Source organism: Eubalaena glacialis, chromosome 12 (assembly GCF_028564815.1).
Source record: "Eubalaena glacialis isolate mEubGla1 chromosome 12, mEubGla1.1.hap2.+ XY, whole genome shotgun sequence".
Classification (NCBI taxonomy): domain Eukaryota; kingdom Metazoa; phylum Chordata; class Mammalia; order Artiodactyla; family Balaenidae; genus Eubalaena; species Eubalaena glacialis.
The window spans coordinates 27,146,206-27,172,125 of NC_083727.1; the positions used below are offsets into that span (position 1 = coordinate 27,146,206).

The 25,920-nt window shown below is 37.5% G+C and overlaps 1 protein-coding gene across 1 annotated transcript in view; it reads right to left on the bottom strand.

The window, feature by feature from the left end:
* PEX7 (peroxisomal biogenesis factor 7) overlaps positions 1–25,920 on the bottom strand; it is a 90,033-nt gene that overhangs the window by 59,104 nt on the left and 5,009 nt on the right. The window contains exons 4-5 of the mRNA XM_061207171.1: positions 13,711–13,788; positions 13,218–13,326 (exon numbers count right to left, since the gene is read on the bottom strand). Coding sequence (XP_061063154.1) covers positions 13,218–13,326; positions 13,711–13,788 — 187 coding nt within the window. The remainder of the gene's footprint in view (positions 1–13,217; positions 13,327–13,710; positions 13,789–25,920) is intronic.

Genomic DNA, 25,920 nt, shown 5'->3' on the forward strand with positions numbered 1-25,920 from the left:
TGTACACAGCTTGGTAAGCAAATTTTCTTATCTCTCTTGAAATGGCAAAGGCACAATGAGAGCTTTAGAGCTTACCCCAACTTTTACTATGCCACAAACCCTCCTTTTGTAGAGTGGAAGAAAAACTTTAAATCTTTTCAACTTTATTAAGTAGGCTAATATTGGAAAAATCATCATGAAGAAATATTTCAGGAAAATGTCAAATGCTTGATAAATAAACCTTCCACTGAGTTTCCAAAATCATAAAATCTGGCAGAAAATGGCTTTACTGTATTCAATTTTTTTTTAAGGAACATAGGTTACAGCTCACAGGTCCAGTGCTAGGTTTTTGTCAAATCCCTTCTGATTTATTCCAAGCCTTGGATGTGCAGACAATTTAGTTCATATTGACCCCCTATCCATCTTCTTCACCTAACCAGGATTCACTCTTGCCATTCTCAGTGTATGTCGCTGGGTTCCACCCTCTCTCCCATTTCCCATTCTCAACTGCAGGAGCTGAGCCAGGCCCAAGCCAATCAACACATTACAGCCTCGTCTCCCAGGCACAGTGATTAGTTTAGGAACATCCGCACAGGCCATCAGAGCCCATGAGAGAAAATGAAACATTTTTAGATGTCTGAAAAGGAATCTCCCACTTTCTCCTACTGGACAGAAACAAGAAAGGATGCAGGGGCTAGAGCTACTGCCATCTTGCTATCACGTGGTACCTGATACTGAAACCAACTTAACAGAACACAGAACAAAAGAGAGAGCAAGAACAGTCTTTGAGCCCTACATCCAGCTGTGTGTACACAGCCAGGTGTAATTCTGGACATTTCAACTATGTGAGCAAATAAATTACCTTCTACCTTAAGGCAGTTTGGGTCAGAATTTCTTTCACTTTCAACCAAAGACGTGCTGGCTGGTATGACCACTATTTACATTCATTTTTAATATAACACATGAAGGTAATGTCATTAAACTGTCTTTTTATTCTGTTAAAGCAAATGGACATTCTGTTGATAAAAGACTCTTTTTATATACTATCTATTTACAAAGTACAGATACTTAAGTTTTGTAATTATACTGCTAACTCTCTACACAGTCTTTTTCTGCTATTCAGTCTCACACACTGAATATTCTATATATAACATCCAGAGTCAATATTATGTATACTATGCTACACAAAAGGCCAATGTAATACAAAGAAGTGTGTGTGACTCAGCCTGAATAAAGGGCTAATATGTACAATTCTGCCTGACTTTTATTTATTTTTAACATCTTTATTGGAGTATAATTGCTTTACAATGTTGTGTTAGTCTCTGCTGTATAACAAAGTGAATCAGCTATATGTATACATATATCGCCATATCCTCTCCCTCCCACCCTACCTATCCCACCCCTCTAGCTGGTAACACAGCACCGAGCTGATCTCCCTGTGCGATGCAGCTGCTTCCCACTAGCTATTTTACATTTGGTAGTGTATATATGTCAATGCTACTCTCTCACTTCGTCCCAGCTTACCCATCCCCCTCCCTGTGTCAAGTCCATTCTCTACATCTGCATCTTTATTCCTGTCCTGCCCCTAGGTTCATCAGAACCTTTTTTTTTTTTTTTTTTAGATTCCATATATATGTGTTAGCATACAGTATTTTTCTCTTTCTGACTTGCTTCACTCTGTATGACAGACTCTAGGTCCATCCACCTCACTACAAATAACTCAATTTCGTTTCTTTTTATGGCTGAGTAATATTCCATTGTATATATATGCCACATCTTCTTTATCCATTCATCTGTCGATGGACACTTCGGTTGCTTCCATGTCCTGGCTATTGTAAATAGTGCTGCAATGAACACTGTGGTACATGACTCTTTTTGAATTATGGTTTTCTCAGGGTATATGCCCAGTGGTGGGACTGTTCGGTCATATGGTAGTTCTGTCTTCAATTTTTTAAGGAACCTCCATACTGTTCTCCATAGTGGCTGTATCAATTTACATTCCCACCAACAGTACAAGAGGGTTCCCTTGTCTCCACACCCTCTCCAGCATTTATTGTTTGTAGATTTTTTGATGATGGCCATTCTGACTGGTGTGAGGTGATACCTCATTGTAGTTTTGAGTTGCATTCCTCTAATGATTAGTGATGCTGAGCATCCTTTCATGTGTTTGCTGGCAATCTGTATATCTTTTTTGGAGAAATGTCTATTTAGGTCTTCTGCCCATTTTTGGATTGGTTGTTTGTTTTTGTGATATTGAGCTGCATGAGCTGCCTGTATGTTTTGCAGATTAATCCTTTGTCAGTTGCTTCGTTTGCAAATATTTTCTCCCATTCTGAGGCTTGTCTTTTCGTCTTATTTATGGTTTCCTTTGCTGTGCAAAAGCTTTTAAGTTTCATTAGGTCCCATTTGTTTATTTTTGTTTTTATTTTCATTTCTCTAGGAGGTGGGTCAAAAGGATCTTGCTGTGATTTATGTCAGAGTGTTCTGACTATGTTTCCCTCTAAGAGTTTTATATTGTCTGGCTTTACATTTAGGTCTTTAATCCATTCTGAGTTTATTTTTGTAAATGGTGTTAGGGAGTGTACTAATTTCATTCTTTGACATGCAGCTGTTCAGTTTTCCCAGCACCACTTATTGAAGAGGCTGTCTTTTCTCTATTGTCTATTTTTGCCTCCTTTATCAAAGATACAGTGACCATATGTACGTGGGTTTATCTCTGGGATTTCTATCCTGTTCCATTGATCTATATTTCTGTTTTTGTGCCAGTACCATACTGTCTTGATTACTTTAGCTTTGTAGTATAGTCTGAAGTCAGGGAGCCTGATTCCTCCAGCTCTGTTTTTCTTTCTCAAGACCACTTTGGCTATTTGGGGTCTTTTGTGTTTCCATACAAATTGTGAAATTTTTTGTTCTAGTTCTGTGAAAAATGCCATTGGTAGTTTGATAGGGATTGCACTGAATCTGTAGATTGCTTTGGGTAGTATAGTCATTTTCATAATGTTGATTCTTCCAATCCAAGAACATGGTATATCTCTCCGTCTGTTTGTGTCACCTTTAATTTCTTTTATCAGTGTCTTATAGTTTTCTGCATACAGATCTTTTGTCTCCTTAGGAAGGTTTATTCCTAGGTGTTTTATTCTTTCTGTTGCAAGGGTAAATGGGAGTGTTTCCTTAATTTCTCTTCAGATTTTGCATCATCAGTGTATAGGAATGCAAGAGGTTTCTGTGCATTAATTTTGTATCCTGCTACTTTACCAAATTCATTGATTAGCTCTAGTAGTTTTCTGGTAGCATCTTTAGGATTCTCTATGTATAGTATCATGTCATCTGCAAACAGTGACAGTTTTACTTCTTTTCCGATTCGGATACTTTTTATTTCTTTTTCTTCTCTGATTGCTGTGGCTAACACTTCCAAAACTTTGTTGAATAATAGCGGTGACAGTGGGCAACCTTGTCTTGTTCCTGATCTTTGAAGAAATGCTTTCAGTTTTTCACCACTGAGAACGATGTTGGCTGTGGGTTTGTCATATATGGGCTCTATTATGTTGAGGTTGGTTCCCTCTATGCCTACTTTCTGGAGAGTTTTTATCATAAATTGGTGTTGAATTTTGTCAAAAGTTTCTTCTGCATCTATTGAGATGATCACATGGTTTTTATCCTTCAATTTGTTAATATGGTTTATCACATTGATTGATTTGCGTATATTGAAGAATCCTTGCATTCCTGGGATAAACCCCACTTGATCATGGTGTATGATCCTTTTAATGTGCTGTTGGATTCTGTTTGCTAGTATTTTGTTGAGGATTTTTGCATCTATGTTCATCAGTGATACTGGCCCGTGGTTTTCTTTTTTTGTGACATCTTTGTCTGGATTTGGCATCAGCGTGATGGTGGCCTCGTAGAATGAGTTTGGGAGTGTTCCTCCCTCTGCTGTATTTTGGAAGAGTTTGAGAAGGATAGGTGTCAGCACTTCTCTAAATATTTGATAGAATTCGCCTGTGAAGCCATCTGTTCCTGGGCTTTTGTTTGTTGGTAGATTTTTAATCACAGTTTCAATTTCAGTGTTTGTGATTGGTCTGTTTATATTTTCTAGTTCTCCCTGGTTCAGCCTCGGAAGGTTGTGCTTTTCTATGAATTTGCCCATTTCTTCCAGGTAGTCCACTTTATTAGCATATAGTTGCTTGTAGTAATCTCTCAAGATCCTTTGTATTTCTGCAGTGTCAGTTGTTACTTCTCCTTTTACATTTCTAATTCTGTTGATCTGAGTCTTCTCCCTTTTTTTCTTGATGAGTCTGGCTAATGGTTTATCACTTTTGTTTATCTTCTCAAAGAACCAGCTTTTAGTTTTATTGATCTTTGAAACTGTTCCCTTCATCCTTTTTCGTTTATTTCTGCTCTGATCTTTATGATTTCTTTCCTTCTGCTAACTTTGGGTTTTTTTTGTTCTCCTTTCTCTAATTGCTTTAGGTGTAACGTTAGGTTGTTTATTTGAGATTTTTCTTGTTTCTTGAGGTAGGATTGTATTGCTATGAACTTCCCTCTTAGAACTGCTTTTGCTGCATCCCATAGGTTTGGGTCATTGTGTTTTCACTGTCATTTGTTTCTAGGTATTTTTTTATTTCCTCTGATTTCTTCAGTGATCTCTTGGTTATTTAGTAGCACATTGTTTAGCCTCCATGTGTTTGTAGTTTTTACAGTTTCTTTCCTGTAATTGGTATCTTGTCTTATAGCGTTGCAGTCGGAAAATATACTTGATACGATTTCAATTTTCTTAAATTTACCAAGGCTTGATTTGTAACCCAAGATATGACCTATCCTGGAGAATGTTCCATGAGCACTTGAGAAGAAAGTGTATTCTGTTGTTTTTCGACAAATAAATATCAATTAAGTCCATCTTGTTTAATGTGTCATTTAATGCTTGTGTTTCCTTATTTATTTTCATTTTGGATGATCTGTCCATTGGTGAAAGTGGGGTGTTAAACTCCCCTACTTTTATTGTGTTACTGTCAGTTTCCCCTTTTATGGCTGTTAGCATTTGCCTTATGTGTTGAGGTGCTCCTATGTTGGGTGCATAAATATTTACAGTTATCTTTTCTTCTTGGATTGATCCCTTGATCATTATGTAGTGTCTTTCTTTGTCTCTTGTAACAGTCTTTATTTTAAAGTCTATTTTGTCTGATATGAGAATTGCTATTCCAGCTTTCTTTTGATTTCCATTTGCATGGAATATCTTTTTCCATCCCTTCACTTTCAGTCTGTCTGTGTCCCTAGGTCTGAAGTGGATCTCTTGTAGACAGCATATATATGGGTCTTGTTTTTGTATCCATTCAGCCAGCCTATGTCTTTTAGTTGGAGCATTTAATCCATTTACATTTAAGGTAATTATCGATACGTATGTCCCTATGACCATTTTCTTAATTGTTTTGGGTTTGTTTTTGTAGATCTTTCCTTCTCATGTGTTTCCTGCCTAGAGAAGTTCCTTTAGCATTTGTTGTAAAGCTGGTTTGGTGGTGCTGAATTCTCTTAGTTTTTGCTTGTCTGTAAAGGTTTTAATTTCTCCGTTGAATCTGAATGAGATCCTTGCTGGGTAGAGTAATCTTGACTGTAGGTTTTTCCCCTTCATCACTTTAAATATGTCCTGCCACTCCCTTCTGGCTTGCAGAGTTTCTGCTGAAAGATCAGCTGTTAACCTTATGGGGATTCCCTTGTATGTTATTTGTTGCTTTTCCTTTGCTGCTTTTAGTATTTTTTCTTTGTATTTATTTTTTGATAGTTTGGTTAATATGTGTCTTGGCATGTTTCTCCTTGGATTTATCCTGTATGGGACTCTCTGCGCTTCCTGGACTTGATTGAATATTTCCTTTCTCATATTAGGGAAGTTTTCAACTATAATCTCTTCAAATATTTTCTCAGTTCCTTTCTTTTTCTCTTATTCTTCTGGGACCCCTATAATTCGAACGTTGATGCACTTAATGTTGTCCCAGAAGTCTCTGAGACTGTCCTCAATTCTTTTCATTCTTTTTTCTTTATTCTGCTCTACAGTAGTTATTTCCACTATTTTATCTTCCAAGTCACTTATCCATTCTTCTGCCTCAGTTATTCTGCTATTGATTCCTTCTAGAGAATATGTAATTTTGTTTATTTTGTTGTTCATCATTGTTTGTTTGCTCTTTTGTTCTTCTAGGTCCTTGTTAAAAGTTTCCTGTATTTTCTCCATTCTATTTCCAAGATTTTGGATCATCTTTACTATCATTACTCTAAATTCTTTTTCAGGTAGACTGCCTATTTCCTCTTCATTTGTTTGGTCTGGTGGGTTTTTACCTTGCTCCTTCATCTGCTGCATATTTCTCTGTCTTCTCATTTTGTTTAACTTACTGTGTCTGTGGTCTCCTTTTCGCAGGTTGCAGGTTCACAGTTCCTGTTGTTTTTGGTGTCTGCCCCCAGTGGGTGAGGTAGGTTCAGTGGCTTGTGTAGGCTTCCTGGTGGAGGGAACTGGTGCCTGTGTTCTGGTGGGTGGGGCTGGATCTTGTCTTTCTGGTGGGCAGGGCCGCATCCAGGAGTGTGTTTTGGGATGTCTGTGAACTTAGTATGATTTTAGGCAGCCTCTCTGCTAATGGGTGGGGTTGTGTTCCTGTCTTGCTAGTTGTTTGGCATGGGGCATCCAGCACTGGAGGTGCTGGCCGTTGGGTGGAGCTGGGTCTTAGCACTGAGATGGAGATCTCTGGGGGAGCTCTCGCCTATTGATATTACATGGGCCCGGGAGGCCTCTGGTGGTCCAATGTCCTGAACTCGCTTCTCCCATCTCAGAGGCTCAGGCCTGACACCAGGCCAGAGCACCAAGACCCTGTCAGCCACACGGCTCAGAAGAAAAGGGAGGAGACTTCCCTGGTGGTGAAGTGGTTGAGAATCCACCTGCCAGTGCAGGGGACACGGGTTTGAGCCCTGGTCTGGGAAGATCCCACATGCCGTGGAGCAACTAAGCCCGTGTGCTGCAACTACTGAAGCCCATGCACCTAGAGACCAAGCTCTGCAGAAGAGAAGCCACCACAATGAGAAGCCCATGCACTGCAACGAACAGTAGCCCCTGCTCACTGCAACTAGAGAAGGCCTGTGTGCAGCAACGAAGACTCAATAATGAAGACCCAATGCAGCCAAAAATAAATAAATATTTTTTAAAAAGAAGAAAAGGGAGAAAAAAGAAAGAAAAAAATAAAAAGAAATAAAATAATAAATAAAAAGAAACAATTATTAAAATAAAAATAATGAAAAAAAAAAGAGAGCAACCAAACCAATAAACAAATCCACCAATGATAACAAGTGCGAAAAACTATACTAAGATAAACATAAAAATCAGAAACAAGTCAGTCGCAGACAGCAAACCCCAAGTCTACAGTTGCTCCCAAAGTCCACTGCCTCAATTTTGGGATGATTTGTTGTCTATTCAGGCATTCCACAGATGCAGGGTACATCAAGTTGATTGTGGGGATTTAACCCGCTGCTCCTGTGGTTGCCCAGAGAAATTTCCCTTTCTCTTCTTTGTTCGCACAGCTCCTGGGGTACAACTTTGGTTTTGGCCCCGCCTCTGCATGTAGGTTGCCCTCAGGCATATTTTGGGAAGTCTGAGGTCTTCTGTCAGCACTCAGTAGGTATTCTGTAGGAGCTGTTCCACATGTAGGTGTATTTTTGATGTATTTGTGGGGAGGAAGGTGATCTCCACGTCTTTCTCCTCTGCCATCTTGTAGGTCCCCCCTGCCTGACTTTGTCACTATCAGATTTTACCTTTGGTCATGGTCAGTAAAAGAACAATTAAAAACAAAGAAAGATAATTTGGGGGCCTTAAATAATAATACAAATTAATAAAATTACATGTAATAGTAAGGTAAAGGAATTTTTAAAAATCTATCAGTAATTTACGGTTTTATTTATTAATACTTTTCCAATTTATACTCATTATTAATTCTAGTTTATTACAAATGCTACCAATTAGAGATCCTAGAAGACATGTCTTCACTGCTTCACTAGAAGGGAAGTATGTTTCAGTTCATTCTGAAGATGGATCTATTCTATACCACTAATTCCTTCCAGAGTTTGAGGCAAATCCTTTGAAACTGTAGAATATAAGACCAAAGGGCATCCCTACACTAAGAAAATGATGTTAATGTCAAACTAATTCACATCCTTACAAGAATTTTAATTGAACTTGTACTAACAGTCTCTGTATTAGGGCTTTTCACCAATAGTAAAATTATAAAATGTTCAAATTATAACCATTATGCTTAACTGCAGTCATCTTGCAGATCTGATTCACTATCAACATGAAACTCATTAGCATTTCCATTAAAAGCATAAAAATGACTAACTCAAGTTATATATGCAGGCTAAAGGGTTAGTTAATTCAAACAAGTGTATTAATATTGTTATCATTTACTTAATACACACCCAGCCTTATGGCTAGTTGTGCCACAGAAAGACTGAAAAAAAATCAAAGAAGAAATTTAGGCTTGGAAAAGGAAATATGACAAGGAAAAATACATTACCGGTCCCATGCCCAAAGACTTGATATTTCAGAAAAGATTTGGTTCAAATTATGGACTGAGAAACTACAACTTACACAACTTAGAAATTTTAAAAATAGTAGTAATAATTTTATCAGTGTACCTTTCTTCATTCTAGAAAATACTATTAATTTTAATCAGCAAACAAAACATTTTCTGAGTTATCTGAACCTCTACACACAGAAGTTATTGTAATTCACTATTATCTTAGGATCTAAAAAATTGCTTAATCTAAATGGGACGTATTTGTCTGTTCACAATTTACCTGGAGGTTTCCACTTCTGAGGTTCTCCAACCTAGTCATACTTCAGAATTCAGGGACATTTGGTCATTTTTAAGTTTTAGAATTAAAAAACATAAAAACAAATAGAAAGGATTTCTGTGATATTATATTTCCTGTGGAACCCACTCAACATAATTCAACATCTCAGGGCATTGATTTAGCTTATTAGCAAGAAAGGAGCAATTATCCTACTGATTGCCTGTCTTCAGATGCTAGATAATGAAACGAGGAGACAATACAGGAAGCACTCTTCCCCTCCCCTGCTATAGTGCCTTCTCTCCTCCCCTAAATAACCACACTGTGCAAAAGACCTTCCATCCCTTTATCTCCCCTCAAGACTTATACCAGGGGTCAGCAAACATTTTCTGTAACGAGCCCAACTGTAAGTATTTTTGGCTTTGAGGCTCATTCAGTCTCTGTCATAACTACTCAACTCTGCCACTATAGCATGAAAACAGACATAGACAGACAATATATAAATGAATGGGCTGACTGTGTTCCAATAAAACTTTATTTACATAAACTGCCAGTGGGTCATTTGATTTGAGGGCAATAGTTTGCCAACTTGTGCTCTATTCTAAGCTTTCTTCTGTTTAGTCTTTCCTGGGTGCTCTGATTTACTGCATGGCTTTAGATCCCATTTATGAGCCAACGACACAATTTTTATTCATAAGGCCTGATTTCTCAGCTCCAAACTCCACCTGCTCTTGACAACCCCACATGTGTGTCCCACAGGCTCAACATGCTCTAAAACTAACTCAAGATCTTCATTTTCAAATGTATTTATCTCAGTTATGACATTACCATCCATGAATTTGTCCTTGCCAAGAATCTAGGACTTACTCTTTATTCATCCCTCTCCCACCTCTTCCACATCTTATAAAATCATCTCGAAATACCACTCAAATCAGCCTACTTTATTCCATCCCTTCTGCCACTATCCTTATCCATGCCTTCATCTCTCTCTTAATTGTTTCTCTGCATCCACTCTTGCTCACCTCCAAACTATTCTCTACACGACAGCCAAAATGAGTTTTTAAAAATGCAAGCCTAATCATATCACTCCCAGGCTTAAACCTCTTCAATGTCTTCCCACTGTCCATAGGATAAAATCCAGAGTCTTGAATCCAGCCCACAAGGCATGATCTGGGCCCCTGCCTGTGATCCTGACCTCATTTTTACTACCCTTTTCCTCTTAGGCAACAGTCCCTCTGGCCCTCTTTCAGTTTCTCAAACGCATCAAGTTCTTAATTTTGAATATACTACTCTGCTTGGAATGTTCTCTCTTGCTATGCCATCTAAGGCCTCCCACTTTTCACTGAGCCAACTCCTTATTCATCCTAAATGAAAGTCAGAAAACTATCAAGCAAAAAATTGATAGTTTTGACTACCAAAAAGTTTCAATGCTTATACAGTAAAAATTAAAATATAATAAATAGGTTAAAGGACAGAAAAAAATTGGGAAAATATTTGTAACAGACGTAAGATACAGAGAACTAATTCCTAAATATAAAAAGAGCTCATACATCAATACAGAAAAACAACAACAAACAGCTCTCAGTAGAAAAACAGGCCAAAGACATGAACAGGTGACTCACGAAAGAACAACTACGGCAGCCAGTTGACATACTGAATGTGTTCACTAGCCCTAGTAATCAAATACACAAATCAAAACAACAATTAGTTGTAATTTTTCATTCATCGAATTGGCAAACCTCTAACAGATGGAGGAGACACATCCATTTACCATTTCAAGGTCCAAACCTTAAAATAACTGTTGCCTTGACACTATCAGCATTCTCATTATCAGAATAAACTGACATCATCTAGACCGGGAAAGTTGTTATTGTTTTGTCTAATCTATAAGGTGTTGCTGCCCTGAAATAAACACATTGGAAAATAACAAGTGTCATATAGATTATATTTATGTATACATTTTCCCAAATGGTCTAATTGAATCATTCCTCACATTGGAATACCCTGAGCAGACACCAGTTTCTCCTTCCCAGTATGTGTCTCCTGAGGCAGATGAAAGTGACTCAAGAAGGCAGCCTTAGAAAAGCAACTCTGCCCTTGCTTATGCCAATTAAATTGCTCACCTTTGTTTTATTTCTATGCTTTTTACAGCTTTAATGGCACTCAATACATTATACAAATTATCTAAAAGAAAAGTGAAGCAATATATATTAAGGTATCAGAGATTTTAGGAAGGAAACAGTATCAGAAATCTTTCTTTAGCCAAATGTTTGTTGGTGGTATATCAAATAAAAGAAACCTGTTGTACCTCTTTTTCTACTTTAGATTTGTTTTAATTTTATAAACTTAAATATGTAATATAAATGCATATGTATAATTCATAATATATAATTGGGACATGTTCTCTTCCAACAAGTGTATTTAAACCTATAGTCTAAGAACTCTTTCTGAATGGTGGTATGATTCAGTCAATTCAGCTGTAATACTGGACTACAGCTACTAAGAAATCTCCACAATCAAAAATTGTTCTATAATAACAATGTTTTCAGTGGTGAAAGCGAATTTGGGACAGGAGATTTTCTGACTCAAAATTACAAAATTATTTTCCTGTACAATTTCAACAACGACAAAAGTTTTATACCTATAAGCATGTAAAACCTAACATCACTAAGCAAATTCAGCCTTTAAAGATATCTGACTTTTTCCTGAAGAATATTCCCCATTAATATTTTTAATTTTTTGAACATATATTCTGGAATGAGCATAAGAATTTTTATGGAGGAATACAAGCAAATGTTAACAGTGGTTCTATAGGAGGAGGGGAATGAGCACTTACTTTTTACTTGGCATGTTTCTGTGTTGTTTGAATTTCTTTACTACGTATATGCTCAAACAGGAATTATCGAGATACCATTTCTGTTTTCTCTTCATAAATTTATTTTTTGAAAGTTATAAAAGAAGCAAGATATAAAGAGTGCTGATATTATCTTGTCAATCATCACAAATATTTATGATTAATTAACACATTCTTATAACTGTTACTCAACCTTTGTTCTGATAAACAAACCAAAAATAAAGCCATCTAAGCAAAGCAGCTCAGTAGCTAATAAAAGGAGCTAGACTGGTTCCCAACTTTGAAAGATTTATAACTGGTTATGATCTGCCTAAGACAGACCATTAATAATTAATTAATCATTAATTAACCATATTTATTCATTAATAGTTGTGCTTATAAAATTTACAGTATGAAAAGTCATACTGTGGCAGATATAATATCACTGAGAATTAATATTCCATATCCTTAACCACATGAATATAACCTCTAAATGCCTTCCAACATACTGTTTCCCCACTGGGAATGATTCTACCTTCTAACCATGGGAAGAAGGGAGTGTTATTCTTGTTATCTCAGCTTCTTCTCCCCATCCCCTTATGGAAGGACCCTTCCACTGAACTTGTTCATGTAAAGTCAGGACAACAGAAGGGTGACAGGATAGACTGGCAGAAAGAAAAGGTAAGAGGAGGAAAGTACAAGAGCTGTGAGGGCAGGGTTACAGGGTGTGAGAAGAAGGTAAATGGCCAGGGGAGACCCACTCCAGAGCAGCCAGTGGCGAGTGAAGATGAGGACAGCTATTTAAATGACCATTTGGCAGGTGGACCAAGCTGTTTTAAATGGCACTGCAGAGAAATTGTGCAATGTTTCTCTCCAAATTATATATAAAGTAGATTGTTCAGATTATACATGATTTAGGAATCGGCCAACAAACCAAATTTGTAAATCCTTATGCAAACAGTACAAAGTGTAATTTTAAATTTCTATAAAATGACTTTTCTCTACAAAAAACATAGAGACATATAAATGTAAGTATCCGCTTTATCTTAGAATTGCTGACATGAATCAAAAGTAAACAGTTAGGAAAAAAGATCATACCAAACATATTCTTGCTATGGCTTAGTGGCAATGAATTAAAGAGACTATCCCTAAAAAGAAGGTAAATATCAAGCAAAGGAGGTTGACTGTGTGCTAGACATTTTACATGTTTCCTTATTTCATGCTGACAACAACCCCGTAAGTTAGACATTCTAAGCCCCATATTACTGATGCGAAAACCCATCGCATCACCCTGACGCCCCACAATCGGCCACTGAAGAGAGTTTCCAAATTCAATCAAGTCTGATGCCAAAGCCCTCACTTTGTCCCTTACCTCTCACCTCACCAAAAAGGCACATGTTAAGTCAAAGGTTTAGAAGCAGGCCGGGATAATTCTTACCTAGAGACTGAGAAAGAATGAAATAGTCTCAAGAGTTCAAATAGGAATGTAGTCCCTTTTCTTCTCCAAATCTAAGGTACACAGTGCCACCTACTGGAGAAAGTGAGGCCACCATTCCCTACAAATAACGCTTTTGGTAAATGAATTCTTTACCTGAGGCTGAAGCAAAGCAACCAGGGATGTGGGGCGACCAGATCGTGCTATAAATGACACTTTCATGGCCTCTAAAGGTGCACAGAGACTTTCCAACAGTTGGATCCCACTACAAATAAATGAATAGATCAATTACTTAACAGAGGCAAATTCATTATGCTTTATATATACAATATATATGATATACCATATATATGTATTTATATACACACACAATATACATATATATCTCAAGGATTTCTTTAAAGTCTATTTTTATATAAAGCAAGATGGTATTTAAGGGGCCAAAATAATCAACACTGAGCTAATTATTAGTTTATAGCTAGAAGATTAGAAAATTTTAAATTCTAATAAATGCTTTAGTATATTTTTTGAAAAGAAAATTAACTGCCTAACTGAAAAGCAATAGAAGTATGTTCCAGAAAAGAAAAAACTTCAGTGGAAGCTTTGAGGAAGGGAATATTTGGTTTTAAATACAGTAATGTTGACATACCAGTTTGATAGTTTGATCCCATGAGCCAGACACCACAAGCTGTTCACATCTGGTTTGACTCCAATCAACACTGTACACCTAAAAACATTTAAAAGTGTCATTTAGAATGCAAAAGAGCATCAAGTTCAATATTACATTTATCTGTTTGTAACAGTGATAGCCAGTTAGAACAACTAATTCACTTCATTGAAACATCAAATAAAGTCCTACAAATCTCAATATGGTGTCTGAGAAAGGGAAAGGTCATCTTGCCCGTTCCTCCAGCCTTACCCTTAACAGATAAGACTCCATTCTACTTTAGCAGGATCCTACAGAATGTTTCCAAAACCTTCTTCACTAAAACAAATTATACATATTTTTAAACCTACCAACAAATCACTGTTTGCAGCACCCTGAAGAAATGTCAGAGCAGATTAGAAAGTTAGTCATCTAAAAAAGCTTGCCAGGTCAATGTTTATCAGAAAGCATTAAAATTCAATTAATATCCCTTTCTGGCCTTTCTTTGAAAAAGCTTAGCGGAATGACGTGATACTTTCAGATCTCTTGGTAAACAGCTTTAGTTATCCAATGCTGCTCTCAGTAAACCACCTCAAATGAATTATATGAAAACTTATGGAAATACTTTTAATTCTGTTATTTGATACAACAGATTATATACAGATCACTACTGGAAGCTAAGTTCAACCAAATATGTGTATAATTAAACTTTACAAAAGTAGTCCTGCCATGGACCTGAGTATGCCATTAAATGTGATCAGCCAGCAGGTTATTTTGAATCTAAAAACTCTACCATATTTATGCAGGAAGCACGACTGTCTGGGGTTTGTTGTGGCTTAAGTATGGATTCCCTGTTCTCTACTGCCTAGTGCTATGCCTAGCCATGTTGGAACCTGAGTTTAAAACAAAAAATAATTAGTAATACCAATTATGTCCTTACTTAAAACTTTGATATTTTGTTCATCGTAGATTTTTCTTACATTAATTTTGATTTTTTAAATACTGCATTAAGAGATTATTTATCTTGACTACTGAGCTTTTGGGGCCCCCTTAAATTATGTACTTAAATTATGTACTAAGGTGAGTGTTTCACCACCCAGTTCTGGCCCTGCTGCGGCCCATATTCTTGCACAAGAAAGAAAAGCAGTTGGAACACTAAAGAAATCATGATCCAGCAACAGAGAGTAGCTCATAAAGTAAACAGAAGGGTCAGCAAAATCCAAAGTGCTGCTGCAGCCATCTGTCAGTTATGGATGGAAAAAGATAGGCTCGGAAGCAATCAGGGAAGAGCTTGAGACCAAAAGCGGTTGATTTTACCCTCTAGGCCAGGGCTCAGCAAGTTTCTTCTGTAAAGGGCCATATAAATATTTTAGGCCTTAAATATTTATATAATAAATATATTAATATATTTATTATATTCATAATAAATATATTATGGGCCATTTGGTCTCTGTCACAACTACTAAACTCAGCCTTGTAGAGCACAACGTAGCCATAGATGATACTTAATAAATGGGCATGGCTGTGTTCCAATAAAGCTTTACAAATCAGACAGCGGGCTGGATTTGGCTCTGGCCCACGAGTAGTAACTGGCCAACCCCTGCTCCAAGCTGATGTGAACAGTCAAAAATAACCACAATAGGAAATCTTTATTGAGCACCTACTGTTTGCCAGATGTTGTCATAAGCACTTTACATATTTTATCTCATTTCATCTTCACTTCTGTGAAGTAGATACCGTGCCAAGGCCCAAAGAGGTTAAGTAACTTGTCCAAATTCCCACAGCTAGTAAGCTGCAGAGCTGAAGTCTGAACCTGGGCAGCCTAATCGCAGAGTCCACCTTTAATCATGATGCTAGGCTGTCTCTACAACATGTTGCATGAAGGCACTTTAAAATGGAACTTTTCAGTGACCTTGCGCTATGATATTAAGGAAATAAAACCCTGCCCTTGTTGGTATCACCCTTCACTGGAGCTCCATTTGGGCCCAGACTGATTCCATTTTGTTTTCATGAATTATCCATACCCATATTAAAGCCCCTACCTATCTATCCACTTGGTGAACCCCCGCTCATCTGTCAAGACTCAGCCCCTTTAAATCTTCTGTGAAGTAAGCCTCCCCTGATGAACCCCTCAAGCATCGAGGAGTCAGATGCTTCCTTCTGTGCACTCCGACAGCATCTTACACCTACTCTTAGTTCAGCATTTACCATGTTTTACTAAATTTAGTGTTAAATAACTGCCATACCTGCTATATTTTGGAAGAACCATCATAAACAAAACCATCTTGTTTATGCTCATTGCAATATGATAGGCACTCAAGAAACTGAGTTAAAATGATTTAACCAACCAAATTTATCTCCACAACCTGCGCTGTTGCTAAGTAGTTATAAAGAGCTACTGTTTTCATTTCAGAGGATAACTGAACAAATACAATTAAAAGACAACATCATTAGCTCAGACTCCTCTACCTCTACACATTTCCAACATGACAGAGGACTTGAAACCTGACAACTTCTCACCTTTTAAAACTGCAACAGCCTCCGCGGGCTCAGAGAGAACCCAGCCCCAATGAGAACAAAAGACACGACGTAAGAAAACTATGCTGATACCAGGGCTGCTGCCAGCTCTTCTATGTGACTCATAACAAAGTGGCAAGCATCAGGGTCTAGGACAAAATCAAGCATAGGATATACATGGTGAGGTTAAAAACGGGATAAAAAAGAAGGAAATAGGGCTTCCCTTGTGGCGCAGTGGTTGAGAATCTGCCTGCTAATGCAGGGGACACGGGTTCGAGCCCTGGTCTGGGAAGATCCCACATGCCGCGGGGCAACTGGGCCCGTGAGCCACAATTACTGAGCCTGCGCGTCTGGAGCCTGTGCTCCGCAGCAAGAGAGGCTGCGATAGTGAGAGGCCCACGCACCGCGATGAAGAGTGGCCCCCACTTGCCACAACTAGAGAAAGCCCTCGCACAGAAACGAAGACCCAACACAGCCAAAAATAATAAATAAATACCACTTCTGTGCAACTCCATTTCTATTTAAAAAAAAAAAAAAAAAGAAGGAAATAAAGGTGACTCAATCAATATATACGTTTTGTTTGTTTGTTTTACTGTGTTTAATATACTAGGACATGGGAAAGAAACTAACAGTATAAGCCAGGATATTGAGTTTAAAACACAAAAACCAAAACTGTAGACCATAAATACAAAAGCTGGTAGGATGGAAAATTCAGCTTGATGCCCAGAAGAGAGGTATCCTAGCAGGGCCCTGAGGGCTGGCTAAAATGTCAATAGCAGAAAGCAGAGGTGAAAATAGTGACCAGAAACTCCCCCAAAGACATAAATGGGGACATAAAGCACCCTAGGGATTAGGACTAGTGAACAACTGCAAGACAACACCAAGGTTCTGTGCCTCAGAACTGTCAGTGACGGTGGCATTAACAAAACCGGAAGACTGGAGGAAGGGAGATAATGTGTAATTTTAGACACAGTGAGTTTGAGGTGACAGCCTGACAGTCAACTGGAAATGTCTAGGAAGAACAGGGTTTGGGCATTAACCTCAAGCCCTGAAAAAAGTTTACAACCAGAGAGATGTTTGGGAGACAGCTGAAAAGGGATGACTAGATTCCATTATCCCAACCTCAAGTCAAATAACTATTCAATACATATTTATTAAGCACTTACTATGAACAAGGCATGTGGGAGGGAGAGTATAGGGTTAGACAAGACAGATAAAGCCCCAGCCTTCATGGGTCTTATACTTTAGCAAGGGAAGATAGGCTGTAAGTATAAATACACAATTTCAGGTTGTGATTTTTTAAAAACTACTAAGAAAAATAATGTAAAGTAAGAAGACTAGAAAATAATAACAAGGGCGGGAGACTAGAAAGCACATCTCACATTAGTCTACTCTTACATCTTTTCCCTATTCCCAATTCCCCCCTCCACTCCCACTCAAATAGTGGACACGGGAAATATAAAAAGAAGAGAGATACACAGCTATGCTTTAAAAGCAGGGTCCTCTAAAGGCCTATCTTAATGAAATTACTCTTGGTAGTGGTGAAGAAAATTAATTGGGAAACTACACAAAGAAAAAAGAAAAACACTGAAGAATATTTTGTGCTGCTTTATGAAATCTGAACTTCATCAGAACCACAGTTTGAGGAGGACAAATTTTATTACTGAATCCAATTCCCAAAGAGCTCATTTTTAATCTACTGTACAGTGTTGCCCTTTTTAAGTTGGTCTGTTTAATTAAAAATCATCAAATAAAAACTGTGTCCAGAATGTTCATACTTATCTCTATCAATACAAAGGAAAGGGACACTGACTTTTAATTACTGAGCGACTAGAAAGGGCTACATATTTCTTTTAATGTGAAACTTAAATTTTTTTCATTATAGATATTTTAAAATGCACATAAGAGTAGAGAGAATAGCATAATAAATCCCCAGGTATCCATCACATACCTTCCATAATTATCAATATTTTACCCACCCTGTTTCATCTGTTCCATTACTTACTGGAGTATTTTAACATCAGACCATTTCACTCACAAATACTTCAGGAGAAAGAATGTTTTCACCTTTTACATGAGCACAAGGCCATTTTCACATCTTAGATTAACAACAGTTCCTTAACATCATCTAATACTCAGTCCATATTCATATTTCCCTGATTGTCTCAGAAACATCCTTTTATAGTTGGTTTATCTGAATAGGATCCAAACAAAATCCATATTTTATACTTAGCTGTTATGTCTCTTAAGTTATTTCTAATCTAGGAAAGTTCCCTTTCCCACCTTGATTCAGGTCCCCCTACCCCACCAATGACATTTACTTGTTGAAGAAACAAAGTTGTTGGTCCTATGGAATGTTCTAAATACATTCTGGATTTGGCTAATTGTTTCCTCATGGTGGTGTTCAACTTTTTCCTCTACCTTTCCTATTTTCTTTAAATTGGAAGTTAGATCTAGAGGCTTGATTTGATTCAGTTCAATCTTTTTTTTAGCTTCCTATTGTATTAGGAGGTGTGTAATTTCTGGTTGATCCACTTTTAGTGATCCTAAGATTGTTCATAAGATGGATCACTCTTAAATTAATGGTTTTAGCATCCACAGATAACCCTTGCCTAGGGTCATTATTTCATTAGGGGCTACTAAATGGTGATTTTCTAATTCTATTATTCCTTCTACATTTACTAGGTAGAATTCTATTACAAGAAAATTTCCGCACCAACGATTTGATTACCCCACAGTGAAATTCATACAGGAAAAGAAGGATAAATGCCTTGATTCTTTACCTTTATTTATAAATTCATGATCAAAAACTTTAAATGGATCAAATATCTTTTTAAAATTTTCAGGAGATTAACCAAGATGGCGGAGTAGAAGGACGTGCTCTCACTCCCTCTTGAGAGAGCACCAGAATCACAACTGGCTGCTGGACAATCATTGACAGGAAGACACTGGACTTCACCAAGGAGGATACCCCCACGTCCAAGGACAGAGGAGAAGCCACAGTGAGACGGTAGGAGGGGCGCAATCAGAGTAAAATCAAATCCCATAACTGCTGGGTGGGTGACTCACAGACTGGAGAACACTTATACCACAGAAGTCCACCCACTGGAGTGAAGGTTCTCAGCCCCACGTCAGGCTTCCGAACCTGGGGGTCCGGCAACGGGAGGAGGAATTCATAGAGAATCAGACTTTGAAGCCTAGTGGGAATTGATTGCAGGACTTCGACAGGACTGGGGGAAACAGAGACCCCATTCTTGGAGGGCACACACGGAATAGTGTGCGCATCGGGACCCGGGGGAAGGAGCAGTGACCCTGGGGGAGACTGAACCAGACCTACCTGCTAGTGTTGGAGGGTCTCCTGCAGAGGCGGGGGCTGGCTCTGTTTCACCGTGGGGACAAGGACACTGGCAGCGGAGGTTCTGGGAAGTACTCCTTGGCGTGAGCCCTCCCAGAGTCAGCCATTAGCCCCACCAAAGAGCCCAGGTAGGCTCCAGTGTTGGGTTGCCTCAGGCAAAACAACCAACAGGGAGGGAACTCAGCCCCACCCATCAACAGTCAAGTGGATTAAAGTTTTACGGAGCTCTGACCGCCACAGCAACAGTCAGCTCTACCCACCACCAGAGCCTCCCGTCAAGCCTCTTAGATAGCCTCAACCACCAGAGGGCAGACAGCAGAAGCAAGAAAAACTATAATCCTGCAGCCTGTGGAACAAAAACCACATTTACAGAAAGATAGACAAGATGAAAAGGCAGAGGGCTATGTACCAAATGAAGGAACAAGATAAAACCCCAGAAAAACAACGAAATGAAGTGGAGATAGGCAACCTTCCAGAAAAAGAATTCAGAATAATGATAGTGAAGATGATCCAGGACCTCGGAATAAGAATGGAGGCAAAGATTGAGAAGATGCAAGAAATGATTAACAAAGACCTAGAAGAATTAAAGAACAAACAAACAGAGATGACCAATACAATAACTGAAATGAAAACTACACTAGAAGGAATCAATAGCAGAATAACTGAGGCAGAAGAACAGATAAGTGACTTGGAAGACAGAAAGGTGGAATGCACTGCTGCGGAGCACACTAAAGAAAAAAGAATGAAAAGAAATGAAGACAGCCTAAGAGACCTCTGGGACCACATTAAACGCAACAACATTCGCATTATAGGGGTCTCAGAAGGAGAAGAGAGAGAGAAAGGACCAGAGAAAATATTTGAAGAGATTATAGTCGAAAACTTCCCTAACATGGGAAAGGAAATAGCCACCCAAGTCCAGGAAGCGCAGAGAGTCCCATACAGGATAAACCCAAGGAGAAACACTCCGAGACACATAGTAATCAAAGTGGCAAAAATTAAAGACAAAGAAAAATTATTGAAAGCAGCAAGGGAAAAATGACAAATAACATACAAGGGAACTCCCATAAGGTTAACAGCTGATTTCTCAGCAGAAACTCTACAAGCCAGAAGGGAGTGGCATGATATACTTAAAGTGATGAAAGGGAAGAAACTACAACCAAGATTACTCTACCCAGCAAGGATCTCATTTAGATTTGATGGAGAAATCAAAAGCTTTACAGACAAGCAAAAGCTAAGAGAATTCAGCACCACCAAACCAGCTCTACAACAAATGCTAAAGGAACTTCTCTAAGTGGGAAACACAAGAGAAGAAAAGGACCTACAAAAACAAACCCAAACAATTAAGAAAATGGTCATAAGAACATACATATCGATAATTACCTTAAATGTGAATGGATTAAATGCTCCAACCAAAAGACACAGGCTTGCTGAATGGATACAAAAACAAGACCCATATGTATGCTGTCTACAAGAGACCCACTTCAGACCTAGGGACACATTCAAACTGAAAGTGAGGGGATGGAAAAAGATATTCCATGCAAATGGAAATCAAAAGAAAGCTGGAGTAGCTATACTCATATCAGATAAAATAGACTTTAAAATAAAGAATGTTACAAGAGACAAGGAAGGACACTATATAATGATCAAGGGATCAATCCAAGAAGAAGATATAACAATTATAAATATATGTGCACCCAACATAGGAGCACCTCAATACATAAGGCAACTGCTAACAGCTATAAAAGAGGAAATTGACAGTAACACAATAATAGTGGGGGACTTTAACACCTCACTTACACCAATGGACAGATCATCCAAAATGAAAATAAATAAGGAAACAGAAGCTTTAAATGACACAATAGACCAGATAGATTTAATTGATATTTATAGAACATTCCATCCAAAAACAGCAGATTACACGTTCTTCTCAAGTGCGCACGGAACATTCTCCAGGATAGATCACATCTTGGGTCACAAATCAAGCCTCAGTAAATTTAAGAAAATTGAAATCATATCAAGCATCTTTTCTGACCACAACGCTATGAGATTAGAAATGAATTACAGGGAAAAAAACGTAAAAAACACAAACACATGGAGGCTAAACAATACGTTACTAAATAACCAAGAGATCACTGAAGAAATCAAAGAGGAAATCAAAAAATACCTAGAGAAAAATGACAATGAAAACACGACAATCCAAAACCTACGGGATGCAGCAAAAGCAGTTCTAAGAGGGAAGTTTATAGCTATACAAGCCTACCTAAAGAAACAAGAAAAATCTCAAGTAAACAATCTAACCTTACACCTAAAGAAACTAAAGAAAGAAGAACAAACAAAACCCAAAGTTAGCAGAAGGAAAGAAATCATAAAGATCAGAGCAGAAATAAATGAAATAGAAACAAAGAAAACAATAGCAAAGATCAATAAAACTAAAAGCTGGTTCTTTGAGAAGATAAACAAAATTGATAAGCCATTAGCCAGACTCATCAAGAAAAAGAGGGAGAGGACTCAAATCAATAAAATCAGAAATGAAAAAGGAGAAGTTACAACAGACACCGCAGAAATACAAAGCATCCTAAGAGACTACTACAAGCAATTCTATTCCAATAAAATGGACAACCTGGAAGAAATGGACAAATTCTTAGAAAGGTATAACCTTCCAAGACTGAACCAGGAAGAAACAGAAAATATGAACAGACCAATCACAAGTAATGAAATTGAAACTGTGATTAAAAATCTTCCAACAAACAAAAGCCCAGGAACAGATGGCTTCACAGGTGAATTCTATCAAACATTTAGATAAGAGCTAACACCCATCCTTCTCAAACTCTTCCAAAAAATTGCAGAGGAAGGAACACTCCCAAACTCATTCTATGAGGCCACCATCACCCTGATACCAAAACCAGACAAAGACACTACAAAAAAAGAAAATTACAGACCAATATCACTGATGAATATAGATGCAAAAATCCTCAACAAAATACTAGCAAACAGAATCCAACAACACATTAAAAGGATCATACACCACGATCAAGTGGGATTTATCCCAGGGATGCAAGGATTCTTCAATATACGCAAATCAATCAATGTGATACACCATATTAACAAATTGAAGAATAAAAACCATATGATCATCTCAATAGATGCAGAAAAAGCTTTTGACAAAATTCAACACCCATTTATGATAAAAACTCTACAGAAAGTGGGCACAGAGGGAACCTACCTCAACATAATAAAGGCCATATATGACAAACCCACAGCAAACATCATTCTCAACGGTGAAAAACTGAAAGCGTTTCCTCTAAGATCAGGAACAAGACAAGGATGTCCACTCTCACCACTATTATTCAACATAGTTCTCGAAGTCCTAGCCACGGCAATCAGAGAAGAAAAAGAAATAAAAGGAATACAAATTGGAAAAGAAGAAGTAAAACTGTCACTGTTTGCAGATGACATGATACTATACATAGAGAATCCCAAAACTGCCACCAGAAAACTGCTAGAGCTAATTAATGAATATGGTAAAGTTGCAGGATACAAAATTAATGCACAGAAATCTCTTGCATTCCTATACACTAATGATGAAAAACCTGAAAGAGAAATTATGGAAACACTCCCATTTACCATTGCAACAAAAAGAATAAAATACCTAGGAATAAACCTACCTAGGGAGACAAAAGACCTGTATGCAGAAAACTATAAGACACTGATGAAAGAAATTAAAGATGATACCAACAGATGGAGAGATATACCATGTTCTTGGATTGGAAGAATCAACATTGTGAAAATGACTATACTACCCAAAGCAATCTACAGATTCAATGCAATCCCTATCAAATTACCAATGGCACTTTTTCTGAATTGGGCGATTGGTATTGACATGTATACACTGATGTGTATAAAATTGATGACTAATAAGAACCTGCAGTATAAAAAAACAAACAAACAAAACAACTAATACTAAACTTTCATTGGGTTATTTGTATGGAAATATGTTAATATAAATGTTTCAGACATTACATGAAATTTCTAAAAATCTTATATGTTCTGGCATAATGTTATAAGTCATAATCCTAGTTATTACTTTAAAATGTATATCTCAGAAATAACTAATTTTCTTGTCAACTGCATTATTATGAACTTTCATCAAATCTTTAACCGTGGTCATTTTTAAGTCTTTTGTCATTTACAGACAGTTCTGGGTGTACTCTGATGCTTTTGCAAATATGTTCCTATAAAAGGGTTTCATCTTCAAGAAATTCATGGAGAAGACTCTGACAAGTACAGGTTTCTGGTAACTGACTGTACTGCTGAACTGAATGAATAAGCATTTTCAGAACTCTAATGAAAAACTGATAAACTCATAAAAGTGCTAACAAAAGATCAAGATGAAAAAAAAATTAATTACATGGGACTGAGTGAACTGATGAGAATGAGTATAATTTTTGTGACTTTCTGTTTGAATTAAAAAAAAAAAAATCCCACAAGGACTCAGAGGCAAAGAATATACAAATCAATTTTCACTGCAAAGTAAAGGAGCTGTTACAGTGGAGGATTACTGGACTGAATGTCAATATTATGACATAGGATGAGTGTGTTTCGTGTTTGGTAATTGCAATCATTGTTGCTTTTGTTGTGGTCATCCATGTACAATGCTTGGTGTCAGTCTATTTATCTCTTGTAAAAATAAAATACAGTGTGTGTGTGTGAATAAAAAAGAAAATTTTCAGCAAACTGATAAGCCTGACTATTTGACAATGAAGACAAATTTTAACTATTTTTAAAAACTGTAATAAGAACACTGAGAATTAGATGCTGAAATAAATATTAAACTGAGTCTGTCATCTTAAAGTCACTTTTAACTCACTCTCAACAGCACAGTGCTATAAGCCATGAAGTCAGAAACAAAATTCTCAATTACTTTCTTTTTTCTCCTTCTTGCTGAACTTTTTAAAATTTTCTTATTCTTCCATTCTTATTATATATTCAGCAGCAGGCTAAGCTGAAGGCATTTTATGGGGCTCAAAAGACATAATGGCCTCTGCAGTTAAATAATACAGAGAAGAATCCGATTCCTGCTTTGATGCTAAGTTTAGAAGCCATGCAAAGCGACTCTTTCTTTCATTTCACCAGGACCTTTATTCCTTAAGGCCTAAAATATATCTAGGTCTTGGAATTTTCCTTTTTGCTTCAGTAACTACTTATCTGACTATCTGAAAACTGACTGTTGGACTTTATTCAACACTATTTGTTGAATATTCAACAAATATTTATTAGCTCCTCAAAACTCTATTTGACCTTAAATCAATCCTTTTAAGTGTTTCTGCATATTTGGTATAAGAGACAAACTTTAAATAAATCCTGTATTTCTCTGTAATGAAAAATGCCAAGTATTTGGGATTATAATACTGAGCTTTAGATTGATCACCAGAAATTCTTTCTCTTAACAATCTCATGGAGGACAACCTTTCTGAGGGTCCTACAGTTCTCCACTCGTCATCCGGCTTGGTGTGGTTTGACTTTTACTAACAATCGTGAGAAAGACAAGAAGTTATATTGTGGCACATAGTGATGGGGACTCCCCAACCACCAATCTCCCTTTCTCCTTGCTCACAGAACCCCAGTTTTGCCCTTCAGGGAAAGCTCTGTCCTTTCCTCATCCCAGAGGTGAATCTTACTTAGATGTAAGTACGAGTGGTGACTTGTTTCCCTCACAAGTGACAGAGTTACGACTGGCCATGTGATGAGATGATAACTGGAACTATACGGAGCGTTAGAAGAAAGAAACCCACTGCGGAGAGCAGCGTGGAAAGGCAGCAGAAACCTGGGCATCTGACGACACCGCCAAGCCTAAGTGAAACAAACCTGGACCCATTCCCAGCTCCATATCCTTGGTTATGTGAAATAAAAAACTCAGATCGTTGAAAGCACTTTTTGTTTGGTTTTCTCTTATGGTAACAGCCAAGGCATCTAACTGATACAAAACGCTTATCAAAAATTGCATTTGAAAAGAAAACGAGGAAGGACAACCTAGAACAACAGTCTGAAAAAACAAACAATAAAATAAGTCTTCAGTTCAAAAAACCAGTTACATAATTATAGAATGATGTACACCACTGGTTTAACAGTAGTACAAAGATCTTTACACGTGGACTGAAAGTAACCCAGCACTGCAACGTGGCTGAGGAAAATGCACAGCCATGTTAGGTAATATTATTAGAACTAGAGGCTCAAGATCATGGTGGCGAAGTCATATAAAGCTCAGCACTAATAAACACATTTCTGGAATAAATTAGGTTTACAACATTAAAAGCAACACTGTAAAACAAGAGATTACCCAA